General features: G+C 40.7%; 1 protein-coding gene across 9 annotated transcripts in view; it reads left to right on the top strand.

The window, feature by feature from the left end:
* PHACTR1 (phosphatase and actin regulator 1) overlaps positions 1-23,364 on the top strand; it is a 655,396-nt gene that overhangs the window by 615,661 nt on the left and 16,371 nt on the right. For all 9 annotated transcript variants that reach the window (XM_078153594.1, XM_078153598.1, XM_078153595.1 and 6 more), the window contains 2 exons: positions 10,404-10,459; positions 18,324-18,385. In XM_078153594.1, coding sequence (XP_078009720.1) covers positions 10,404-10,459; positions 18,324-18,385 — 118 coding nt within the window. The remainder of the gene's footprint in view (positions 1-10,403; positions 10,460-18,323; positions 18,386-23,364) is intronic.

The following is a 23,364-nucleotide window of genomic DNA, read 5'->3' as shown; positions in this document are numbered from 1 at the left end:
TCTGCATTGCACAGCATGTAGCCGTGGTTCAAAGCAAAGATTTAACACTAGCATTTTAGCCCTATCTGTGGAATCATCTCACTGCAACTTTGCTGGAGAGCCTCAGACATGCCTTAGGCTTGAAGAAACCTACCAGTCTTAAAGGTCGGAGAATTGTGTCATTCTAAGAATTCTCTGCTTCTGTCACTGAGAAAAAGAGAAATTGGGTGCAGACAATTCTCTTGTTCCTCAACTGTTTTTTTTTTTCCTCTTGGCTCTGAATCTTCAGGAATGTTAATGCTTCAGACTTTTAAAATAATTTTTTTCTAGTTATCTATATAGTGATTGTCACAAATTAATGGGTTGCTATTAAGTTTCCAGGGTGTTTCCTTATATTCCTAGTAGGGGGGTGGTTTGGAGAATAAAATCAGTTTGGACCAGTTGGAATTTAGTTTTGTTCATTTTAGTTTAGGGCTTGGCTTCTCATGTTGAGAAATCATGCTTGTCAAACATTTGGTCACCTGACCTATGCAACTGGCGTTGTTGCCAGGCAGGGCTGAACCAATTAAGCTGTAATTGGGAAATATTTAATAAAATAAATAAAAATACAATAAGACATAGATAATGGTAATATATCATTTTCTATGTTAATATGCAGCCTGCAGGGATCCTTCTGTACAGTAGCCGTGTTTCCAATTCTGTTTGATGCCACTGCTCTGAATTGATGGGGGGGGGGGGCGGTGCTGCTGCTGTATAGTCATTTCAGTCTTGTCTAATTCTTTATGAGCCTGTGGACCTTGTCCATGGGGTTTTCTTGACAAAGATGCTGGAGTAGTTTGCTACTTCTTTCTCTATTGATGGACTATTAAGTCACAGAGACTATTGACTTTGCTGTATGTGAAGAACACATAGCCTGGCTGCAATCTAACAGTCAAAGCACATGATGACCAGCTTTGCTTCAGCAGACCATTTGGAACCAGTGTTCCTCAGAGCTGCCATGCTCTGAGAGGATGCTCTGAATATCTGTCTGCATGTGAGATGATTCTGAGATCTGAAAGTGTCTTATCCAAGAAGCTCAGCAAAGAGGTAAATGCTACCTTAGCAGTTGCATTCAAAGACTGATTGACCTAAAGTAGGTCTGGCCAAATAGTCCAGCACAACTCCCTGATGTTCTCCACGATGTCTCAGGTGAGGGAGCCGGCAAACTAGGTTTTTTTTTTTCCTTGAAGATGAAGCTCATGCCTCTCCCACCCTTTATCTCTTGCATATGCACTCTGACCTCCCCTGTTTCAATTTATGATTTCGTGCTGACATTTTCCATTCAGAGAAAATGATTTTGGTTGGTTTGTTTGTTTGTTTTTTAATGTGAAGCATTAAAGTTCCAGAAAATAAGAAAGCAAGAGGGAAAGTTAATATCTAAAATGTGTATGTTATATAACTTTCATCAGGCTGCTAGGTAGCATAATGGATAGAACACCAGGCCTAGAGTCAAGAAAACGTGAATTCAAACCTGGCCTCAGACACTTACTAGCTGTGTGACCGTGGGCAAGTCACTCAACCCTGTTTGCCTCAGTTTCCTCATCTGTAAAATGGACTAGAGAAGGAAATGGCAAACCACTCCAGTATCTTTGCCAAGAAAACCCCAAACGGGGTCATAAAGAGTCAGACACAAATTAAAAAAAGACTGAACAACAACGTATAACTTTCAAGGTTTGTAAAGCACCTTACAAAAATTACCTCCTTTGATCCTTACAACAATCCTGTAAGGCAGGTGCTATTATTGTAATAGCTAATATTTGTTTAGCACTTCCTATGTGCCAGGCACTTTGCTAAGCTCTTTACAATTTTTATTTCATTTAATCTTCACAATAACCGTGGGAGGGAGGTACGATAATTATCCTCATTTTACAGATGAAGAAACTGAGGCAAACAGAAGTTTAGTAGCTTACCCAGGGTCACATGGCTAGTAAATGTCTGAGGCTGGATTTAACTCAGTTTAAACTCAGGTCTCTATCCACTGTGCCACCTAGCTACCCAAATTGTCCCCATTTTACAGATAAGGAAACTGAGGCTGTGGAAAATTAAGTGATTAGTCATACAGCTTTTAAGTGAGACAGGATTTGAAGTTGGAGTCTTCCTTACTCCCAGTCCAGCATTCTATCCGGAACGTCACATAGCTGCCTGCAAATTGACTGAGAGAGGACAGCATTGTCTGAGCTGTTTCTCTTCCTCTCAGTAACTGAAGTAAAAAATTATCAGAATATTCTACCTTGTATTCCAGTTTTATATGTCAATATAGAGAGATACACACATTAGTTGTTAAATACAAATAGATATAGATCTATAGATACTAAGAGAAGCAGATGTGAGACAGCCTAACCTAACAGATAAAAACCTGGACTTAGAATCAAGGAGACCTTGGTTCAAATCCAACCCTCAGCAAGTCATTTAACTTCTCAAGGAAGTTACATAGCAGGTGCTATCTTTATTGGTAGAGGGAGTTCCTCACTGGGTGTTCCTTCACTCATGAAATCATAGATCCTATACCCACATACCCACACAAAAAGCCTAGAAATAGTAATGAAGATATATTATCTTCTCTACTAGACTGATAAGGTCCTCAGAACAGGGACTGTGTCTTTTTATTTAAAGTCTCTATTTCAGTGTCCATCACAGTGTCTTACACACAGCAGGCATGTAATAAATGTTTCTGCACTGAACTAGCTGAATGGCCTCAGAATGCCCAGCCCTATTTCCACTGCAAGCGAACCTCTCCCATGGCCTCAACATTTCCCAGTGTTGATTTCCTTCATTGTATTCTATTCCTTGCCCCAGTCTGTGACTACTTGATACATCGAACTTGTAACTGTACCTTTAAGAAATAAGTGAAAATGACAGAGAATCAGAAAGATGTACATCCCCTGTTTCCGACTCACTGGTCTCTGAAGCTGATGAAGCTCTAACTCTCAAAAGAGCAAGATGAAGTCGAATGAAGGAAGCTCATTTAGAAAGTATCTTGACCCTCTGGGTAGGAAGTTGCTACCTCCGACAGATGCACACACCAGCTGCCTATTTTGCCAAATTGTACAATTCATCGTTTGGTGGATTTGGGATTTCCCTTGGGTGAATATTCTTCCAGAAGTGTAGATCACAACCCTGACCCACCTTCTCAGTGGATAAGGTCAAGGAAAGGTTTCCACTTAGGAAGTGCCTACTATCCAGTTTGAGGAGAGTGATTTTTTTTCCCAAGTTGCTGAATAATACTTGACTAGGTGTCCCACTTTATGCTTTTGTTTTGTTTTGTTTTGGTTTTGTATGCTTTTTTTAAAAGAAGTATAAAGTACTGTTCATGGCAATTATCTCATCAGCATCATCATAATAACCCCTTGGGATGAGTATATCCCTTTTATATATCAGAAAACTCAGGCCCAAAGAGGTTAAGCAACATCTCTAAGGTCCTACACCTAGTTGGAAACAGATGTGATACTGAATCGCAGATGTTCTAAATGTTAGTCTATTCATTAATCTATTTGACAACTACATAATACTGAGGGCCAGGCAATGTACTAGGTACTAGTGAAGATACCAAGTTTTCTTTTCCCTGAAAGGGTTGAAAATCAAAAATGAGAACTAAGACATAACACAAATTACTATACTATAAAATGAAAGCTGATAGATGCATAGAAGAGTTGTGAATGAGATACCATGAGAATTCATCAGAGAGAGAAATTCACTTCCATCTACAGCAAGGGGTTCTTAAACTGTAGTCCACAGACTTCTTGGGGGTATAGATTTCAGGGGGTTCATGAACTTGGATGGGGAAAAAATATATTTTTTTAAAATTTTCACTAACCTCTAACTGAAATTTAGCATTTCCATCACTTATGAACTTAAAAACAAATTACTCTGAGGAGGATTCCACAGGTTTCATCAGATTGTGAAGGGGTCCAGAACATAAAAAATAGCTTAAGAACCCCTGCTGTAGAGGGAAGACTTCATGGAGTAAGCAGCAATTGAGCTGGAACTTGAAAGCTAGGTAGGATTTTAATACATAGAGATGGGAGAGAGGGAAGGGAGTGGTGAAGGGCATTTAGACAGAGATAGATTGGAGCCTAAATATACTACTTTGATAGTCAAAATCATAGGTTTGGTTGTTGTTGTTGTTGTTGTTGTTTTCAGTAAAAAATATGGAGCCATTAATGTTAGTAGAGTGATGTGATCCGAGATATATAATTGAAAAATTAATTTGGCAGCAGAGTACAGGATGAATTGGGAGGGGGAGAGAACGGTGACACCAGTTAGGAGGCTGTTGCAGTAGTCCAGTACTAAGGGATACTGAAAGCCTGAATGAGTATGGTGGCAACGAGAAAAGTGAAGAGGGAAGAAATGGGAGAGATCTCAAGGAGATGGAAGTGACAGATCTTGACATAGTTGTGCAGGTTGAAGGAAAAGGAAGAGTATAATGTACCTCTAAGGTTTACAAACTATGGGAACAGAATTGTGGCACCATTATCAGAAACAGGGGAGTCAAAAAGAGTAGCGGGTTTCTAAGAAAAGAAAACAAGTTCCATTTTAGGTCTTTTGAGCTTGATCCAGAGAGATTCAATAGAGAGTTAGAAATATCTGGCTATTCGATGAAAGCTAAAGCAAAAAGTTTATTGAGAATAGAAGTTGATACTCATGATCAAAATAGATGGAAGGAGCCGGGGTGTGTGTATCAATGTGAAAAGAGATGAAACAGATGGTATGCTTAGTTTGGAGAAAGAAAAAGCAGAAGGCCATAGAGCCAGAGTCAAAAGAAAATCAACCAGCTGCTCACCCTCCCTGAGGGGCCTTAGCCTGATGGCCCCCAGACTCCTTTTCAGAAGTCCAATAGTAGATCTGCTCAGGCTGAATGTGTGTCTTGTCCAAGGGGCTAATAGTGGATGGAAGTGGGGGGTGGGGGAGGGGAACAGTTTACGGTGAAAGAAACGAAAGAATATTTTACAGAAGGCTTACTAAAAATGAATGAAAGGCTGGCAGTTCTACTAGACATAGTTCATAGTGCCTCTGGCCATGGAAACTATAAGCTTTCTCAAAGGGTCCCAAGTTAACCATCACGCTTAGATATTCAGAACCAAGTCCTTTCTTCACACTTATTGCTATATGCTTAGTTTAACAGGATTACTGGATCTAAATGCTCAGAGACCATCTAGTCTCACCCATGCCTAACCCAGAATCCTTGCTGCAGCATATCCAAGGAAATGTCCTCCAACCTCAGTTTGAAGATTACTGTTGAAGGGGCAGCTAGCTGGGTCAGTGGATAGAACACTAGGCCTGGAATCAAGAAGAGCTGAGTTCAAATTCAGCCTCAGACACATACTAGTTGTGTGACCTTGGGCAAGTCACTTAACCTCTGTTTTCCTTAATCCACTGGAGAAGGAAATGGCAAACCAGTATTTTTGCCAAGAAAACCTCATGGACAGTATGGTCCATGGAGTCAGGAAGAGTTGGACACAATTAAACAACAACATTTAAGTGGAACCCAGTATTCCTTGAGGCTCTCCATTCTACTTTCATTCATCTCTGATTATTAGGAAGGTTTTGTTGAAATTTGCCTCTCTACCACTTTCACCACTGCTGCTAATTCTGCCTCTGGGGTCATCTGTCCCTGCATCCGCATAGTGGTCTCAGACTTTGCCTGAAAGCAGTTTAGGTAAATCATACCTCTTCTACTACCTGTGAAATGAGTGCTTTGGGGCAGCAGCTTCTGTCACACTTGGGCAGCCTCTTGGGACTTTCCTACCGTGGCTTCTGTGCTGTGTACATCACTTTGCTGTTCATAGGCAGAAAGTCAGCTCAGTTCCATTCTTCTTCTTCCTGGCACATCCTGATGCTGCAGCAGAGAACCCAGCTTTAAATTCAGAACAGCAAAAACAGAAACAGTTGTTAAGTGTCAGTGAAAGCTGTGACCTTGCTGTTGTCAAACAAGCAGAAACATCATTAGCATGTACAATCAGACTAATCCTGCACAGTGTTTAGCGCTCCCGCCAGGGAGGTTATAAGGATTTTGTGACTTCTAAGGCATCAGTGTAATCGACAGACTTTAATGCCTTCTGGCTCCAAAGGCTCTGTGTCTAAGCCATTTTGCCACCATATTGGCTATATTTGGGATTCGGGCAATAAGCAAACTGGTGCCCCCAGCTGAGGATTGCCTCTCCATTTCTCTCTTTGTCCTTTTATGCTGAAGAAGAGATATCCAGACCTTGTTACTCTTAGCTCATTGTTTCATGGTGAAAAGCTGAGGGACAGGGAGGACATGTCTTTAATGATCTCCCATTTCAACCTTCTCTGCCTAGATCTTAAATGCCTCTATGTTCTGGTTCCAATCTACCTTTTAAGCCTTATCTCACACTATTCACCTCCTTGTACTCATACCCCAGCCAAAGTGATTATTCAGCATCCCCAAACATGTCCTGTGCCCAATATCCAGTGTAGTCTCCTCCCTCCCCACTGCCATTAATATCCCAGCTGTCGGCCCATAGTGCTGTTGTACAATCTCCTTCGTGCAACCACACCCAGCACCCCACTGTAGTAGTACTTCCCTTCTGATGCCACCTTCCTCCCATCCCGTGTGGCAGCAGCCTCCAGATGCATCCTCTCTCCTTGAAAAATTGTCCTCTGAACCACCAAAATTCACTCTCCCCCTTACCAGTTAAATTTTAAATTGGAAATCCTCAAAATTAAAGGTGAGATTAATAAAATTGAGTGAAAAAAATCGTTGAATTAATAGATAATTGAATTACTAAATAAAACTGGTTTTGTGAAAAAAATCAAATAGATAAACAAATTTGGTTTTAAAAAAAGAGGGCAGTAAACCAAATCACTAGTATCAAACGTGAAAAGGGTGAATATACCCCACAACTGGTTTTTATACCAGATGAAAGGATTCCTCATTAGAGCTCTCTACCTTCCCAACTATGCACCTTTGCTTGCACCATTCCCTGGGCCAGAAACCCTCTCTACTATCACCAGCCCCACTCTGCCTCCACGGTCTCTGCTTCTTGAATCCCTAGCCATCCTTTGAGACTGAGCTCAAATGCCCTTCCAACACCCCTTTTGCTTCCCCCGCTCTCATCCTTCCCTTTAGATACAGTCCTTCCATAGAGCTCCTGTAGCACTTGACAGCTCTCTTGTTGACTGATCTAATATGTTCCATTTTGTGCTGTAATCTTTTCTGCAACAATGTCTAATTTGATCCTTGTGTTTATTTCTCCTAGCACCTAGAGCAGTGTTTTGGCCATAGAAGGTACTTAATTATATGCTGTCTGAGTTCCATTCACTCAATCACTAGTACAGCCCTAACCATTCAAACTGAGAGTAAACAAGCCAGGTTCATATTTTAAATTCCATTTGAAAAAGAAAAGCCACTTACGGTGAATGATACTGAGTAGCATTTACAGCAGGAAGCAGGTGATTTTCCAGATTGATTTTAATGTGAATCGTTTAGCATTGGTTTATCCTGAGCAGGCACCATCTGATTTATGGAAATCATTTCCTCACTATTAATGGTATTAATCAGACGAGCCTGTGTAATCAGCAGAACCATTACTTTGAAACCAAGGGAGGGGAGAATTCCTCATTTCTTCTGGACATCATGAAGAAACAAGTGGAGAATAGGACCATAAAATGTTTTTCTTAAGACTGCCTTGCTTGTGACATGAAATTTCTCGACAGAGGCAGCTCCAACCAGCTTGCAAATTGTTAAATTTGCTGTGTGAGCATATACACCTCAGTAATCACTAAACACTGCAAATCAGGGCTTGATTTATTGTATTGTTTGATGGTCTAGGTTTGAGAAAGTGATGAAGAAAATGTTAATGATGCAGATTAAATTTTAAAGTGTGTCCTGCCGTGCATTTTTTTTCTGTTGTCAAACATTCACCAGCAGACCCCAAGTTGTGCCCCACTGTCGCCTATGGAGATAAGTGATTCTATGCCCCTCCTATCCCTATCCCTAGCAAAACGAGTGCTAAAAGAAAGTAATAAAAAGATCACCACAGAAAGGAGAAATGGTAATGGAATCACAGTAAGATGTTTGGCACAAGCCAAAAATGGATTTCTCCTCACACCCTTCTCTATGCACCATGGATGATTTCAGTTGCTTGAAGAATGTGCAAAGAGTAGGAGTTGTTTTAATAGGTAGGATCTCTGGAGCCCTCCCTTCATAAATCTCTGCTCATCCCAGGTATAGCTATATGTATATTATAGTACATACATATGTACATATGTAATATGTATGTATATACATATGTATATACATACATATTACATATGTAATATGTATGTATATACATATGTATAGGTATCAAATGAGGTAATGTATTGAAGCATTCTGCAAACCTTAAAATTCTATATAAACATGAGCTGTTATTTTAATGTTCAGCATCATTTGAACCATTAGTCATTACAGAGAAAGACATATTTGTGTTTTAAATAAAATTGGGGGGAGGAAGATATCGTCAAAGTTGGGCTGGGGGAATGGAGCCAGGATTAAAAACTGGAGAAGGGAATAGACAAGAATCCCAAACAAAAAGTCAAGAAATGTGAGTCCTAAGGCCAATGTTTCTACTCCCTTGCCTTGATTTTGTCACAGAATCCTAACGTTTTAGAGATAGGAGGGCCTTTGTCCCTTCCAGCTTCCCATTTTACAGATGAGGAAAACAAAGCCCCAGAGAAGTCAGTGGCTAACAATTTGCAGGTGTCGCAACCTTTATAATCAGCAGGGGTTTTTGGTTATATTTAACCCAAATTCTTTCTCTGAAGCCTGTCCTTTTTTGCTTTTCTCCTCAGCATCTGTGAATAAGGTAATCATGGCTTAACATCACTAAAACTGAGAAGCAGTGATTGATTACTTAGAGAATTAAGAATAGATGTAGCTGAAGATCCTTTAATATACATTAAAGATCTGTGACTTCATCAGTGTTGATACATATACCTTCTACCAAGTTCAGATAGCATTCCCTTCCTTGCCTTACTTGACAGCCTGCATAGGTTGCAGTGGTATAAAAGTCAATACATCATCTGCTCCCAACACCCCAACTACAAGTCTCTCTGAACATAGATGGTCTTCAAATGACAAGCATCCAGTCAATTGCTGTGCCTAAATTTGCAGTCTTTCCTGTTTGGTAAGACCTGTCCATCTGTCCACACTGGCTTGTCCCTTGAGATAGCCTCAAGTACCTATTCTGGGGCATCAGATAGAGATGGAGACATTGATAGAAATTTTTAGAAATCCTCAGGCCTTGAAGTTTCTCACTAGAAACTCTTTCCAGAGCCCCGATCTAACAATCTCGCCAGCAGTGGAAATTGGTAACCGGTAGGAATTAACAGCATTTGTGTGTCGAGAATTCCATTAATTACAACACGTCACTAATTCCCAATGGAAGACTCTAGGAGGCCTGGCATTCCTTCCAGAACTTTCTCCTCACAAACACTTCATCACAAAGGGCAGTGGAGAATTCTTGATAATTGCAAGCTTATTTCATAATCACTAAAAGCTTCAGAAAATACAAGCCTCTCTGTTACTGCCCACTTGCACTGTGTTAAGTGTTATCATTCCTGGACCTTTTTATAAGAATGAAAGTATGTGGTTACCTCCTTGGGTTCCATTCATATTTCCCATTCCACTCACTGATACTCATATTCTTATGTGTAGGTTTTTCTTCCTACTCTTCTTCCTGCTGGCTTGAGGTCATGCCACTCTATGGTCCTTGGTGATGTTTTATTTGTCAAGGCAAAAATAAAAATAATAATAATAATAATAAAGTATGTGCCTGGCACAAGAGTGTCATTTCTGATCCTGTTCATTTTGTCATTTCATAGTCTAATAAAGCTCTGATGGTGGTGGGGTGGAGACCAGAAGAAGAAGAAGGCCTATTGTACTAAGTAGTTGAGACATGCCCTGTTAAGTCTCCATTGACTGGGGATTTCTTTATGCTTTAACTGGGACTGAGAAAACTGGGCATAGGGCTCAAAATTGACTACATCATCGAGAGGGAGAAAAGAAGTCATAGTCCTGGTTGAGAAGTCAGCAGTGAGAGGAAGCAAATTCTGTGAAGACGTGTGTCCAGTCTAAGTTTCACTCAACTTGCCTAGAAGGCAGAGGGGGTGGGGGCAGGGAACAGGGAAGGAGGGGCTAATGAAAGGAGGAAGGAGGAGGGTCAGCTTTACCATGACACAACACACTGTGCCTTTCCTGGGGTTTGAAATAGAGGAACTGAGAAGAAAAGTGTCCTCGGGGAGATTCAGCCCTTCAGAACACATGATGGACCGAGCTTGTGCTCCATGCCCCCTGTTTCAAGTGTGGAGAAGGGTCAGTGAAGAATAGCGATTTGAGAAGGATGTGATATGGTCCAAAAACTTTTCCTGGATTTTTTCCGCAGGCGACTGAGCCAGAGGCCGACTGCTGAGGAATTGGAGCAAAGAAACATTCTGAAACGTAAGTGACTTCTAAGAATCTCTGGTCTTTGGGGGATGTTGTAGCCACTTTACACACACACACACACACACACACACACACACACACACACACACACACTTCTGGGTACAGCTCTGATTAAGGGAACATCTACTATGATGAGGACACCAAAACCAAGTTCCCAATAAACATAGCAAGTCAACAGTGGCTGTCCTCACTTAAACCTTACAAAATGTGGACATTATCTTATCACAGTCATTTTAACTATGGTCTTATGGCCAGAAATGCCAAGTAAAATAGAGGAGGAAAATATATCATCAGCAAAAGAATTTTGTTTTTTAGAGGGCCACTTTGAAAAGATCAGTAATAGACTAAAAAGAAATCAGAGAACAATATTGATTACCAAGATAAGGGAACCACCAGCAGAACAGCTGGGAGAGAATAAAGTTTGTTGAAACTTTGATACAGATGAAGTTGGTCATCCTTTTGACCATTAAAATTGGAGCTAAGAAAGTATGTCCAAATACATTCCAAAGTGCTTATTCTCTGTTTCTTAAAATTCCTACAACTTGGTAATGATATTCCTGCTGGATGCTGAACCTCAGGAATAGCCCTACTTTCTCTGTAGTAGTGGATTTTAAAAACAAATAAGCCCTTTAGTTCAAGAAAAGAAATAAGTGGAGATTTATTGAGAACAGTCATTTAATATTAAAATGTTTTTTAAAAAACATACTGCTAAAAAATAAAGGAGACAGTTGCTTCATGAAACCCAGTAGCTTTCATTGTAGTCATGCATAGGAAACATTTAGAAAATCAAAATTTATCTCTGCCTCCACCCTCCCCAATACCAGCTGCTGCCTATCTCTTTGTCATAATAGCTATCTCAATTCACTTTACTCTCTCTTTCTATGTGATTATATTTGTGAATCTTTCTCTCTCTCTAAATATATATATGTATGTATTTGTGTATGTGTATATACACATATACATGTATATATCTATATATACATAGATAAATGTATGAATGTGTGTAAATAGTGTATATACATGTGCAGAATACCATGTGGACATACAGCATACATGTACACGTGGTAGTAACTAGGACTGCACATATATATATATGTATGTATGTATACATGTGTGTATATGCATTTATCTGAATTTGTGTTTCATGCATGTAAAGAACACCAAGAATAGAAGCTCCATCTATGAATGCAAATCAACAATTCATTTGTTATTTTTATTCTTAGAGAGTTTCTGTGGGCACTGAGAATTTAAATGATTTGTCTATGATACTACAGCTAGTAACTGGTCTCAGAGGCTGGGCTCAGACCCAGGTCTGTCTGAGTCCAAGGCTAATTACCTATCCAAGGTGCCCTGGTGCTTCTCATATAGATATGAGGCAAGTTGCCCTAGGAAATTTACACACATGTATGTATGTATATGTATGTGTATTTGTATCTGTGTATATATATGTATGTATGTATTATGTGTTGTATGTTATGTATATGTGTGCATTTATATGTATAAATACACACATGCATATATACATTTATAAGTACATGTTGTATGGACATATATGTATAGATATATGGGTAATGACATGTGCAAAATATGTATGTATATCAATACTGATTGCTAAAGAACTACCTCATGGGTCAGAAAGTACAGTAAAAGAAATTGAACTTTTTGTAGTTTTGCCATTACTGATCTTTCTCATACATTTTAATTTTTTCTCTAGGAAAGAAAAAAATACACACTTCTACATATATGAGTATATGTATATATGGAGAGAACATATGACGTCCTATTTTAATAACTGGGGGCTCACCCTCTCATTAACATTACAATTTCTTTGATTTTACTTTTTCTGTCAAACTCCTTATTAATGTAATGAAACAACTTGGTCAATCCTGAGTTCCTTGAGGCATAGGAAGATGAGAGGACAGTCTAGTATAAAGATTTTTCAAGCTAACTCTATCCCAAAGCATCATACTTATGTTTTCTATCTTCACCCCCCCTTCCACATGGTTTCTCCTCACCACCCCTTGCCTCCCCCTCAGTCAGAGTTTATTCTGAAGATGCATCCAGTGCTTGCCACACTGCAAGGGAGTTACTTCTATTTTCGTGGGTATTCATGAGTCCCCTTAGAAAGTTTCTTTCTGAATGGGAAATTAGAAGGCAAGAGGTAAAAGCAATATTTCCTAAGAGAGAACTGGAATCTTTTCTACATGATTTTCATTGTCAGGGGGAAAATTCCATCAAGATGGTGTCAGTCCCTTCAGCTCCCATCTGATCTTCTCTGATCCTTTATATACTTGTTACTGTGTAAACTGGAGGTGGGAAAAGACAGAGAAATAATAAACCTGCTTGAGGTCTCTCGTTTATCTCAGAAATCAAACAAACACACATATAAGCAAGCCACCTTTATTTTCCCATTTCTTCTTCTCTCTTGGCCCCAAGAAGCACCAGATCTCAAGGCCGCAGTCAACTTTTGAAGCATACTTTGAGATTTCAGAGTTTGCATCAAAAATGGTATCCCTATAGTAAGGCTTTCCACCTGGACCTAGCCAAACATCATAGAGCCAGAGCTGGGAGATATCTCTGAGGCCATGGAGGGCAAACATCTTAGTTTATAGATAAAAAGCCTACAACCCTTGGGCTGTGATGTGAAGAGTCGTGCCAAAGTCATGGAAGTATTATCAGAGACAGGATTTAAACTTTGGCCCTCTGTCCCTGTAGACAGTTCTCTTTCACTATCACCACACTACCTCTGAGCAAACTGAGACAACCTTCATGGAAATGCTTACTTTCCACATGACAACAATAATAACTCTTGGCATTTATACAGCAAGTTAAGATTTACAAGGTGTTATCTCACTCGACCCTCACAGGCCTGTGAGGTAAAGCATGACAAATGTTAACCCCATTTTACAGATAAAAAAACTGAGGCTGGCTGATGTGAAGGGACTTGCCCAGAGTTACACGCAATTAGGAAGTGTCTCGGGTAGAATTCAAATCCTGGTGTTCGTGACTACGAGTCCAGCAGCCTGGCAGGCATTCTCTTTCAGAAGCAGTGACAAGGCTGTCTAGGAAACGGAATGAAAATCCCACAGCACCCTCCCCCCCAATTCCCAGCTTGACAGCCAGTCATTTATGTCTAGGAAGCACACTGAGGTTAAATGACTTGTCTGTGATACCGCAATTAGTAACTGGTCTCGGATCCAGATCTGTCTTCCTGATTCCAGGTCTCATACCTATCTGAGACATTTCTTACCTAGACTAGCCTGGCAGGCTGGGCTTTGGGCAGCATCCATTCCTGCAACAGGCAGAGATTTAGCTATAGACTAAGGAAATCTGGGGTTGAAAAAAAAGGAAGCTTGTTTTAAGTTTTTTTTCCCTGCTCCCTGCCCCACAGCTCAGAGCGTTCTTCCCCCCGAAAGCCCTGCTACCTCAAGCCAAGCCTGACAAAATTCAAGTCTTCATCCTTTTACCATTTTCTAAAATCCAGAGCTTTTCTAAAACTCACCCCAAACCATGAGGGACAAAATTCTGGCAGACTTTTTTAAATTGATCATTTTTTTAAAATATAGAGAATTCTAGATCCTTTAGATAGATTTTGTGGTTGTTGTGGTTATTTTTATGTGCTTTGGATCCCTGTAGGCCCCTCAGTAAAGGAGAAAATTAATTGGATTGTAGTACCCAGACTGCAGGGTTTGAGCACTGCCCCTGACACTGTGTGATTAACTGTGTGATCTTAGAGACAGCTAGGCAGCACAGTGGATGGAGTACCTGGCCTAAGGAAGATTCATCTACCTGAGTTCAAATTTGGCCTCAGACACTTAAGCTTGCTTGCTTCAGTTTCCTCATCTGTAAAATGAGCTGGAGAAGGAAATAGCGAACCGCTCCAGTATCTCTGCCAAGAAAACCGCAAATGGGGTCATGAAGAGTCAGACACAACTGAAAAAAACAAAAATAAAAAAAATAACCGAACAACTGCAACTTAGGAAACTCCGCTCTATTTCTCGGAGTCTCAGTTTCCTCATCTATAAAATGGTGGTAATAATATTTATACTAATGTTATTGTGAGGATTAAATGAGATAGTGCACGTACACAAAGCACTTCATTAGCCTTAAAGCATTCGATAAATGTTGCCTATCGCTATTGTGGTAAAAGAGACAATGATCTGGCATGAGAGACAGAAGTCATAAATTGGAAGTTCCAGAACTGGATTTAGAATGAGATCTAAATTTAAATCCTACCTCAGTCGTATCCTGGCTATGTAAACTTAGCTAAATCAATTGATCTTTCTCTGTACCTCAGTTTCCTCATCTGTAAAATGAGAGAATTGGGCTAGATGGCCTCTATGGTCTCTTCTAGTTCTAAATCTATGAACCCTGGACAGGCAACAACCTTTCTGATCCTCAGTTTCCATATTTAGAAAATGGAGCTAATAATATCAGTAGACCAGTCTTGCCAGGACTGTTATGGTAACCACATGAGACAATCAATGACTGTGAAGCACTCAGTAAATCATTGTTGTTTCTGTTCCGTCATTTCAGTCATGTCTGATTCTTCCTGACCCCATTTGGGGTTATTTCCTTCTGCAGCTCATTTTAGGCCAGAACTCAGGTCTTCTTGACTCCAGGCACTCTTTCTAGTGCACCACCTGGCTGCCCTAGCAAACCTTTAAGAGACATATAAATAACGATTAGCCCTAACCTGCTCCCCTTCTACTTCTTGTACAGCAACATCCTAGGTATATGAGCACATAATGAACACTCTTAACTGATACTGACCACAGTAGTGAGGTCAATGACCCTCCCTATGACAACCCCTGTATTTATTACATTCCTCCTGTTTAGAAAGTGCTTTTATCTCCAGAGGTGGCTTTAGGCAGTCTAGGCTTTTATTTCAGGAGCTTTGTTAGTGGGCCAGCTAAGATTCCCAAGCTCACCATGCTATTCATGGAATGTATGCCCCATGGCTTCTGGGCATTGGTCAGTGGCAATCAGAGGGAGTTAACTTCCAGCCTAAAGTTTGTCCCATACAATCATCTGCAAGGTTAGTCATTCTTCCTCAAAAATGTGAGGTTGGGTGAAGGCAGTGTGGTGTATTTAAAAAAATGCTACTGGCCTGGACATCAGGAGACCAGAGTCCTGTCTTACCTGTGCCCTCTTCAGCATGTCACTTGACCTCTTTCTCACTCATAAGATGAGAGGACTGGACAAGATTATCTTTAAGGTATCCAGCATTCTGTGCTTCTTTGAATTTGACTTTGGCTGTGACCTATCACCTCTACGCCCAGGAGTCCCGGGGCCCCGTGCTCTTGTGTTTCCGCCATGTCTTTTCAGAAGCTCTCCCTCCTCCCATTCCAAACCCCCAACACCTCAGGGGACACCCCATCCATGCCTGACCTCTCCTAGAAGGTCAGAGTGCTACAGGTCTCCCCAGCAGTCCTTCTTCTTCACTCAGAATTTCTCTCTCCAGTGTCACCTTTCGTGGCCACTCTTGCCTTGTGAAGTAACCCTAATTTCCAACACAATAATTCATATGTCATAAATTATTTTAATGACTGCTAGTGGCTTAATGTATTTTCTTTCCAAAAGGCGTATTACATTTTGAAAGGTGACTCATAGGAAATTATCTTTAAACCCAATATAATCCCTAAAAATGGTAATTTTCAACATTGTGTCAGGCTAGTGGGAAAGAATCCTTTTGGTAATCATTAGGTTTGGTCAAATTTTTTTTTCAGGGGGGGAGGAGGTATATAGCCTTTTGATGACATTCCTCAAATCATATCATGTAGGCAACCAACCTCTTACTCTGTTTTCATGTAAGACTGATTTTGATCAGGGAATTGTCCCTTCCCTGTGAGGTGAATCTAATCAATGTAAATGTCATTGATAATCATGGCAGCCTGGCTCTATTCCTCGTTTCACTTTCTAACTTTGTTACCTTGTCCAAGCCAGTTTGGAACAGTAGACAGTGGATTAAGGTCAAAGGAACTGGGTTCAAATCTTCAGTCTACTGTTCACTGTGACATGTATATCCTTAGGCAAATGACTTAACCTCTGTGTAGCAGTTTCCTCCTTATCTGTAAAATAGATATTGTACTAGATAATCTCTGACTTCTCTCTCTCTCTCTCAAAATATATATATATATATACATATATATATATATATATGCATACATACACACACATATTCAACATATTTGTTGTTGTTTTCAGTCGTGTCTGACTCTTCATGACCCCATTTGGAGTTTTCTTGGCAAAGATACTGGAGGGGTTTGCCATTTTCCTTCTCCATCTCATTTTCTTTTTTTTTTTAATTTTTTTAAAAAATTTTTTATTTTTAGGCAATTGGGGTTAAGTGACTTGCCCAGGGTCACACAGCTAGTAAGTGTCAAGTGCTTGGTCTGAGGCCAGATTTGAACTCAGGTCCTTCTGACTTCAGGGCCGGTGCTGTATCCACTGTCCAACTAACTGCCCCTCCATCTCATTTTCACATAAGGTTAAGGTTAAGTGATTTGCCTAGGGTCACACAGCTAGTCAATGTCTGAGGCCAAACTTGAAGTCAGGCCTTCCTGACTCCAGGCCCAGCACTGGATCTACCTAGGTACCCTGTTCTCCATATGCAAATGAGAAAAGATAAATGTCTTTTGTTTTTGCTCCCTCTCAGAAGTTCAGTCAATCAAAACCTCTTTGAAATGTTTCCCTGTGCCACTATTAACTGTTTGGTATCCTATAAGCAAGAAGCAATCTGTCAAATCAACAAGGACTTATTAAGTGCCTACTATATGCTGGGTCCTCTGAGGCATTGTCCAAGGTCATACTGAAGCAGAATTTGAATCCAGGTCTTGTGACTTTAGAGGCAGTGCTCTTTCCACTGTTCTGCATTGACTTCTAGGATAGGATGATTTAGTAAGGGCCTTCAGTGAACCAGAGAGAAGGTTTGCTCCCCTCCAAGCCTAAGCTTTCTTTCCTCAACCATCTTGAATCTGGTTCTTAAAAAATGAGCAATTAATCCTTCTACCTCACTGACCCTACAGTAGCACATTCATAAATTAATTTCCTGAGCTCTTGGGGCACTTCCTATGAGAATGAAAATAGCCACATGCTACTGCATACATCAATTTAACAGCCCAGACCCAAAAACACCACTTTAGTTATCTGGATGGTTCTAAGGGTTTACTCAGGGAATTTCTGAAAGTAGAAGTTTCTGGAATTTCTCCCTTCTGACCTCCACTGAGGTCTTAGTGTCAGTTTAGCTTTTTTGCTTTGCAGGTGGTCCCCTTTAGGTACCCTCAATTTTGCCCCCATGCTGAGTTAGGGAAGAGACACACATCAAAATGAGCCCTAGGCTTGTCTCTGTGAGGCAGCAGAACCTGTAAGTTGTAGCTAACTCTGAAATGGGTTGGCTGGGCAATGAAGCAAACCAGCAGCCACATTAAAGGAAGAAAACTATATCCTGTTTCATTCCCAAAGCCTGCTCAAAAGTTTTCCATGTGTTTCTTGTAATATCATGATTATTTTCATCCTCTGATAGCCAGGCCAACACGCTTACTCATTGCGTGGGGACTGGTAACCAAAAGAAATAAAGAAACCACAATTAGAAGTTTAACAAGTACCGTTTAGACCATGCTGAATGAGTACAGACAATTTGGAAAGCTTTCCTAACATATATGATGAAAGAAAGGCAAAAGACCAGAAGAGATTAGAGGCAGGGACCATCCTATTCTCAGAAGAACCTTTTCATGGAATGTGAAGTACCCTGTAAGAGCAGTATATAAGAAATAAATATGCAAATAAAAACTTCAATGATGCACCTCTATTTTGGCCACTTACAAAAAATCAAAAGAATCTTGTGTATCTCTTCCAGCTCGGAATGAACAAGAAGAGCAAGAAGAAAAACGAGAGATCAAGAGGCGGTTAACCCGAAAGGTGAGAGGGGACTGACCGATAAACCTGGAGGAATTGATTGGAGATGCCAGGCCACCCCTTTCCTCCCTTTGTTGGCCTCTGGGCATTGCTTCTGTGGTCATTTGGTGGCCATTTTCCATCAGCAACCTACAATGCAACTTCAATGCCATTAGCGAGGGGTAGCCCTCACTTCTGGCTAGATCTTGCACCCAACTTTTTAGGTTAATCATTCTGAGTCCCCCGGAGAGGGTGACACTCGCTGTCTATTTTATTCTCAATTAAAGTGAATTTTTTAAAATCTATTATTAAATTTTCAACACACTGTCATGACCCCTTAACCCTATACAGTAGGAGTCTCTCAAAACTACCAATCTAAATAGAAAACTGAATTCTCCAGTAATCAGAGAATGGATTCCTCCATTCTTATGATATGATGTTTCTTGTCCTTCTGATAAATGCACTTAGGTTGCCATCCAGACTGAATTACTCAACGAATGCAATGCTGAGATCGTTCGGTCAAAGGAAAAAGTTTCAAAAGTCAATTGGTCAAAAAATACCTGGTTTTTAAAGCACCCAGTTCAAAAGTTTGGCAACTGAAGTATTACAATGCTTGTAAAAATATAAGGGCTTACTATAAAACCTCTTAAAACAATAAGACCCTTCATTGAGTTATTCTAGGTTAGCTCTTTGGCGATATTCACAAGAGTAATGAATCTATGAGACACTGAAGAAGATAGAAAACCACATTCATAGAGAATAGAGTGCCAGACTTGGAGTCAGGAAGACTTGAGTTCAAATCCTTCCTCAGTCACTTAGTTATGACCCTGAGTCACTTAACCTCTTTCTGCCTCGGTTTCTCCATCTGTAAGATGAGGATAGTAATAGCACCTGCCTTATGAGGTTGTTCTGAGGACAAAATGAGATTGTAAACCTTGAAGTGCCATATAAATGGCAGCTATTTTATTATTATTATTAAACACAATATCCTTAGCCTCTTATAGTCAGCATTTTCAGAGAACCAATATCCAAACCTTGGAGACAACAGATCCTTTAAAATTAATAAATATTTATTAGTGGATCTTTATTTTTCTCTATTAGTTATACAATTAAGGCAACTTAGGGAACCTGTGAAAATCATCCTTACTAAAAAATTTTGATGTGTGTTTACAAATCTCACCTTCCCAAGTGCTTTTCCAAACTTATGGTGCCAGCACAGCATTCCCCAAGATCAAGTGACTTGCTCAGCCTCGAAAGTGTAGAAAGACCTTTAAACAGGGCCTCAATCCTTTAAATTCTCACCCATTGTTTTGGAGATCAACTGTAGCCAGATTGAAGACTTTGGAAACATTTGCCATCTTCATGTAGTACAGACTGTAGTTCCCTGTCCCATGAGTCTATAGAACACTACCTTGTTGGAGAGGCAGTGTGGCATATAGTGCAAAGAAAGCCGAGCCTAGATTCAGGGAACCTGGGTTTGAATCAACCAGCTCAGCTCTAACCCCATGACCCTGGGCTATAGGCTGACTAGTATATCTCATTCATAAAAAGGAGATTATCAGTCCAATGAAGCACAAAGGACCTTGGGCAAGTCACTTAACCTTTTTTGAGACTCAAGATTCCTGATCGTTAAAATGGGGATGATAATATTTCTACTCCTTGCCTCATAAGAGCTATGGGAGGGAAGTATTTTGCAAAAAAAGTTAAAGTGTTAACCAGGCATAAACTATCTCCAGCAAAGGGCTTGGACATATTCCCCTGGGTTCTGTATTCCACCCCTTCCTTGGCCTTTGTAGCAAGTAAAACAAGTTGGCTTATGTCTCTAAAAGGAACAGCCTAACAGCTTAATTGAAATGATTGAAAATAACTAGTTGCTCCCCAAAATTTTAGGAACTCAAAAGAAGTTTTAAAATTTAGAAGTCATGATTGATTAGATACACCAATTCCTTAAAATTTCAGGTTTGTTTGAAAGAGTGAAGTAAGCCTTATACAACTTTACGGAGTCTCAGGTCAAACACCTAAGCAATAACTTATCATTGTCAGGGCCAATGGTGATGAATTTTTCATGGTGGACCAGGCAAATCCAAAAGGAAACAACCCTAAAAAGCAACAATAGTTGGGTCATTTTCTCAGGTGCCCAAAGCAAGATTTAAACCCCCTCCCATCTTCCCAAAGGAAATCACTTCCTGCATCATCATTTCCTTTTTAGCCACCCTCAATAGTTATCAAGTCTGCTGCCTGAGAACTAAATTGTGGGTGCCTGCCTGAGTGAAGGGACGACTTTGTGCAGTGTGGTGTGAGAGAGGGAAGCATGAGAAGGCAGCTTCCCTGAATACAGTGTGGTCACATATCTCCATTTGCAGCCCCAAATTGTGAGAGGCTGAGCTGAAGTGAGGAAGTTGATGAGCAGGGTGGGGAATATACATTGCTTCCTGTCCCATAGTTCTATTTCTTTTGAGCCCTTATCACAGACAAGCCAGATGCTGGTTTTGCTGCTGCTTACTAGACACCTTCCTCCTAGCCCTCTGTTTTCCTCAATAAATCACCCCACTTAAGTTTATAATAAATTCTGTAAGGCAGGAAAGCAAATAGTATAGTGCCTGGTGGGCTTTTTAGTAGCAGTGGCAGCTGCATCCATCATAACGTTCCTACTAAGTAAGGTAGATTTTTAGTTTGGTTGTGTCCAGAGAGGAGCAAACCTAGAGAGAATAGTGGTCCTTCCTTTCCTCCTTTCTCCCTGCCTTGGGTTTGGCTTTTAGAAACTAGCAACTCTTTGGTCTCAATGAATTTCTTAGCTTTGGTGGGTGTGAAATTATACCTTTTTATTGTAAAAGCCCACAAGTTGAAAGAAACTGCTACCTACTCCCAACCCCTGGTCCACTTCAAAACACCACTGCTCCCCACAGACCTAAGCTTGGAGGAAAATCTGATTCCCTCAGATGACACAGAGCATAACTATGGACATGTCTTCCCTCCCACATGTCCTCTCCCCAAGTCCCCTTTCCCCGCAGCCTAACACCATGTGCATAACTAGCTGCAGACACACAGTTGTGTCTCCTCATTGAGGCCCAGCAGAAAGATTCAGTCTTAATAAGATGGATTTTAGTATCCATTTATTACAAGGGCTCCACACAGCAAGGGGCTTTCTCTGGCTTTTTATTTGACCTAAGGGCAGAAATTCCACTGCCCATCATTAGCTTTTAAACTGAGTTGGCTATTCATGCCAAAAAGCCTGCAACAAACAGCTCAGTGGAATGCAGCATTTTGGATTGCAGGGCAGTTGGACATTGAAAGCCTTACCAATTCCGTAAATGCCAAGAGAGCTACACTTACTTGCAGCCCCGATGGCGACAGGGAGCTTAGAACAGGAGTTATAGTCGCCACAAGCCTCTTTGCTTAGCTGTTCTAAGAGCAGTGGACCTTAATGAATGTTTTGCTTTATTGTTTTTATGATTATAATAGGAAACTGTTGTAATTAGGGGCACCCCAAATGCCGCACCTTCCCCTTGCAGCCTTCACTGCAACAAGGCAGGTTACATCAGATCATGCTACCTGCTTTCAGCTCCACATCTTAGGGTGACCGAATGAGACCAGAGTTGATGTGAAGCTTCTCTAGAGACCAGCTTCAGTCTGAGTAGGTAATCTCCAGCACCCTCTAGACCCAGAGTTTTTAACCTTTTTTGTGTGTCATAGGAGGAAGAGAAGCAGGGAATCAACATTCACATAATACCTATATGTGCCAGGCACTATAATAAGCATTTTACAAATATGATCTCATTTGGGGCAACTAGGTGGCAAAGTGGATAGAGCACCAGCCCTGAAGTCAGGAGGACCTGAGTTCAAATCCAGCCTCAGACATATAACACTTACTAGCTGTGTGACCCTGGGCAAGTCACTTAACCCCATTGCCTCGCCAAAGGGAAAAAAAAATAAACAAATATGATTTCATTTGATCCTCTCAACAACCCTGGGAGGTAGGTGCATTATCATCCCTATTTTACAATTAAGGAAATGGGAAAGAGACAGAGGTTAAGTGACTTGCCCTGGGTCATACAGTTAATAAGTGTCTGAGGCCATATTTGAACTCAGGTTTTCTTGACTCCGGGCCCGGTGCTCTATCCACTGTGCCACCCCAAGTTACCTCTCATGAACCCCTTTGGCAGTCTGGTGAAGCCTGCCCTTTTCAAAATAATGTTATAAAATGACATAAAATAAAATAGGATTACAAAGGAAGCCAATTACATTGAAATTTGGTTAAACTTTTTTTTTTTTAAGAAAACAACCAAATTCACAGATCCCAGGTTAAGACCCTCTGGTGTTTCTATGTATATTCTCCTAGTATTCTAGGTCAGCTTTAGACTCCAGAGACCTGCAGGGGTGGGGAACATGTGGCCTCCAGGCCTCAGGTCATCCAACCCTGTGACCTAGACTTCCCCAGGTCCTAATGGCCTTGGGAGCATTACACAAGCCTGTTACCCAATCTGGCTTCCATGCAATGCCTATTGCTTCCCCTGTGTCCTCCAACTGGCAGTACGGAATGAACCTTCCAGCTCTAGCCAAGAACCACATGATGCCAGAATGGTGTCAAAAAGAACAGTCTCTAGAATGTGTTTGTTTATTTTGCATAACAAGTGTTCTGACTGCAGCTATGCCTGTGTCCATAGTTATAGAACCTGAAAGATAGCCTTAAGAAAGGAAAATGGCACTCATTTGTACCATAATATAAAGAACTCTAGATTATAATAAGTCAGGAGACCCAAATTTTGTACAAGACTCTGGCCCTAACTAATTATGACCTTAGATAAGTCAGGATGGAGGAGGCATGGTATCAGGAAAGATCACTGACCCTAGGTTCAAATTCCACCACCAATGATTATTCCCTATATGATTTCCAAGTCCCTTTATTTCCATGGGCATCATCTGTAAAATGGGGGGATTGGACCAGACGGCCTCTGGGGTCCATTCCGGAGCTAAAAAGCACTGGATGCTGTGACAGTACACTA

The sequence above is a fragment of the Phascolarctos cinereus genome, unplaced genomic scaffold, assembly GCF_003287225.1.
Source record: "Phascolarctos cinereus isolate Bilbo 61053 unplaced genomic scaffold, phaCin_HiC Scaffold_4;HRSCAF=312, whole genome shotgun sequence".
NCBI classification, from domain to species: domain Eukaryota; kingdom Metazoa; phylum Chordata; class Mammalia; order Diprotodontia; family Phascolarctidae; genus Phascolarctos; species Phascolarctos cinereus.
The sequence above is the reverse complement of the archived record's forward strand: the minus strand, read 5'-3'. Positions and strand labels throughout refer to the sequence as shown.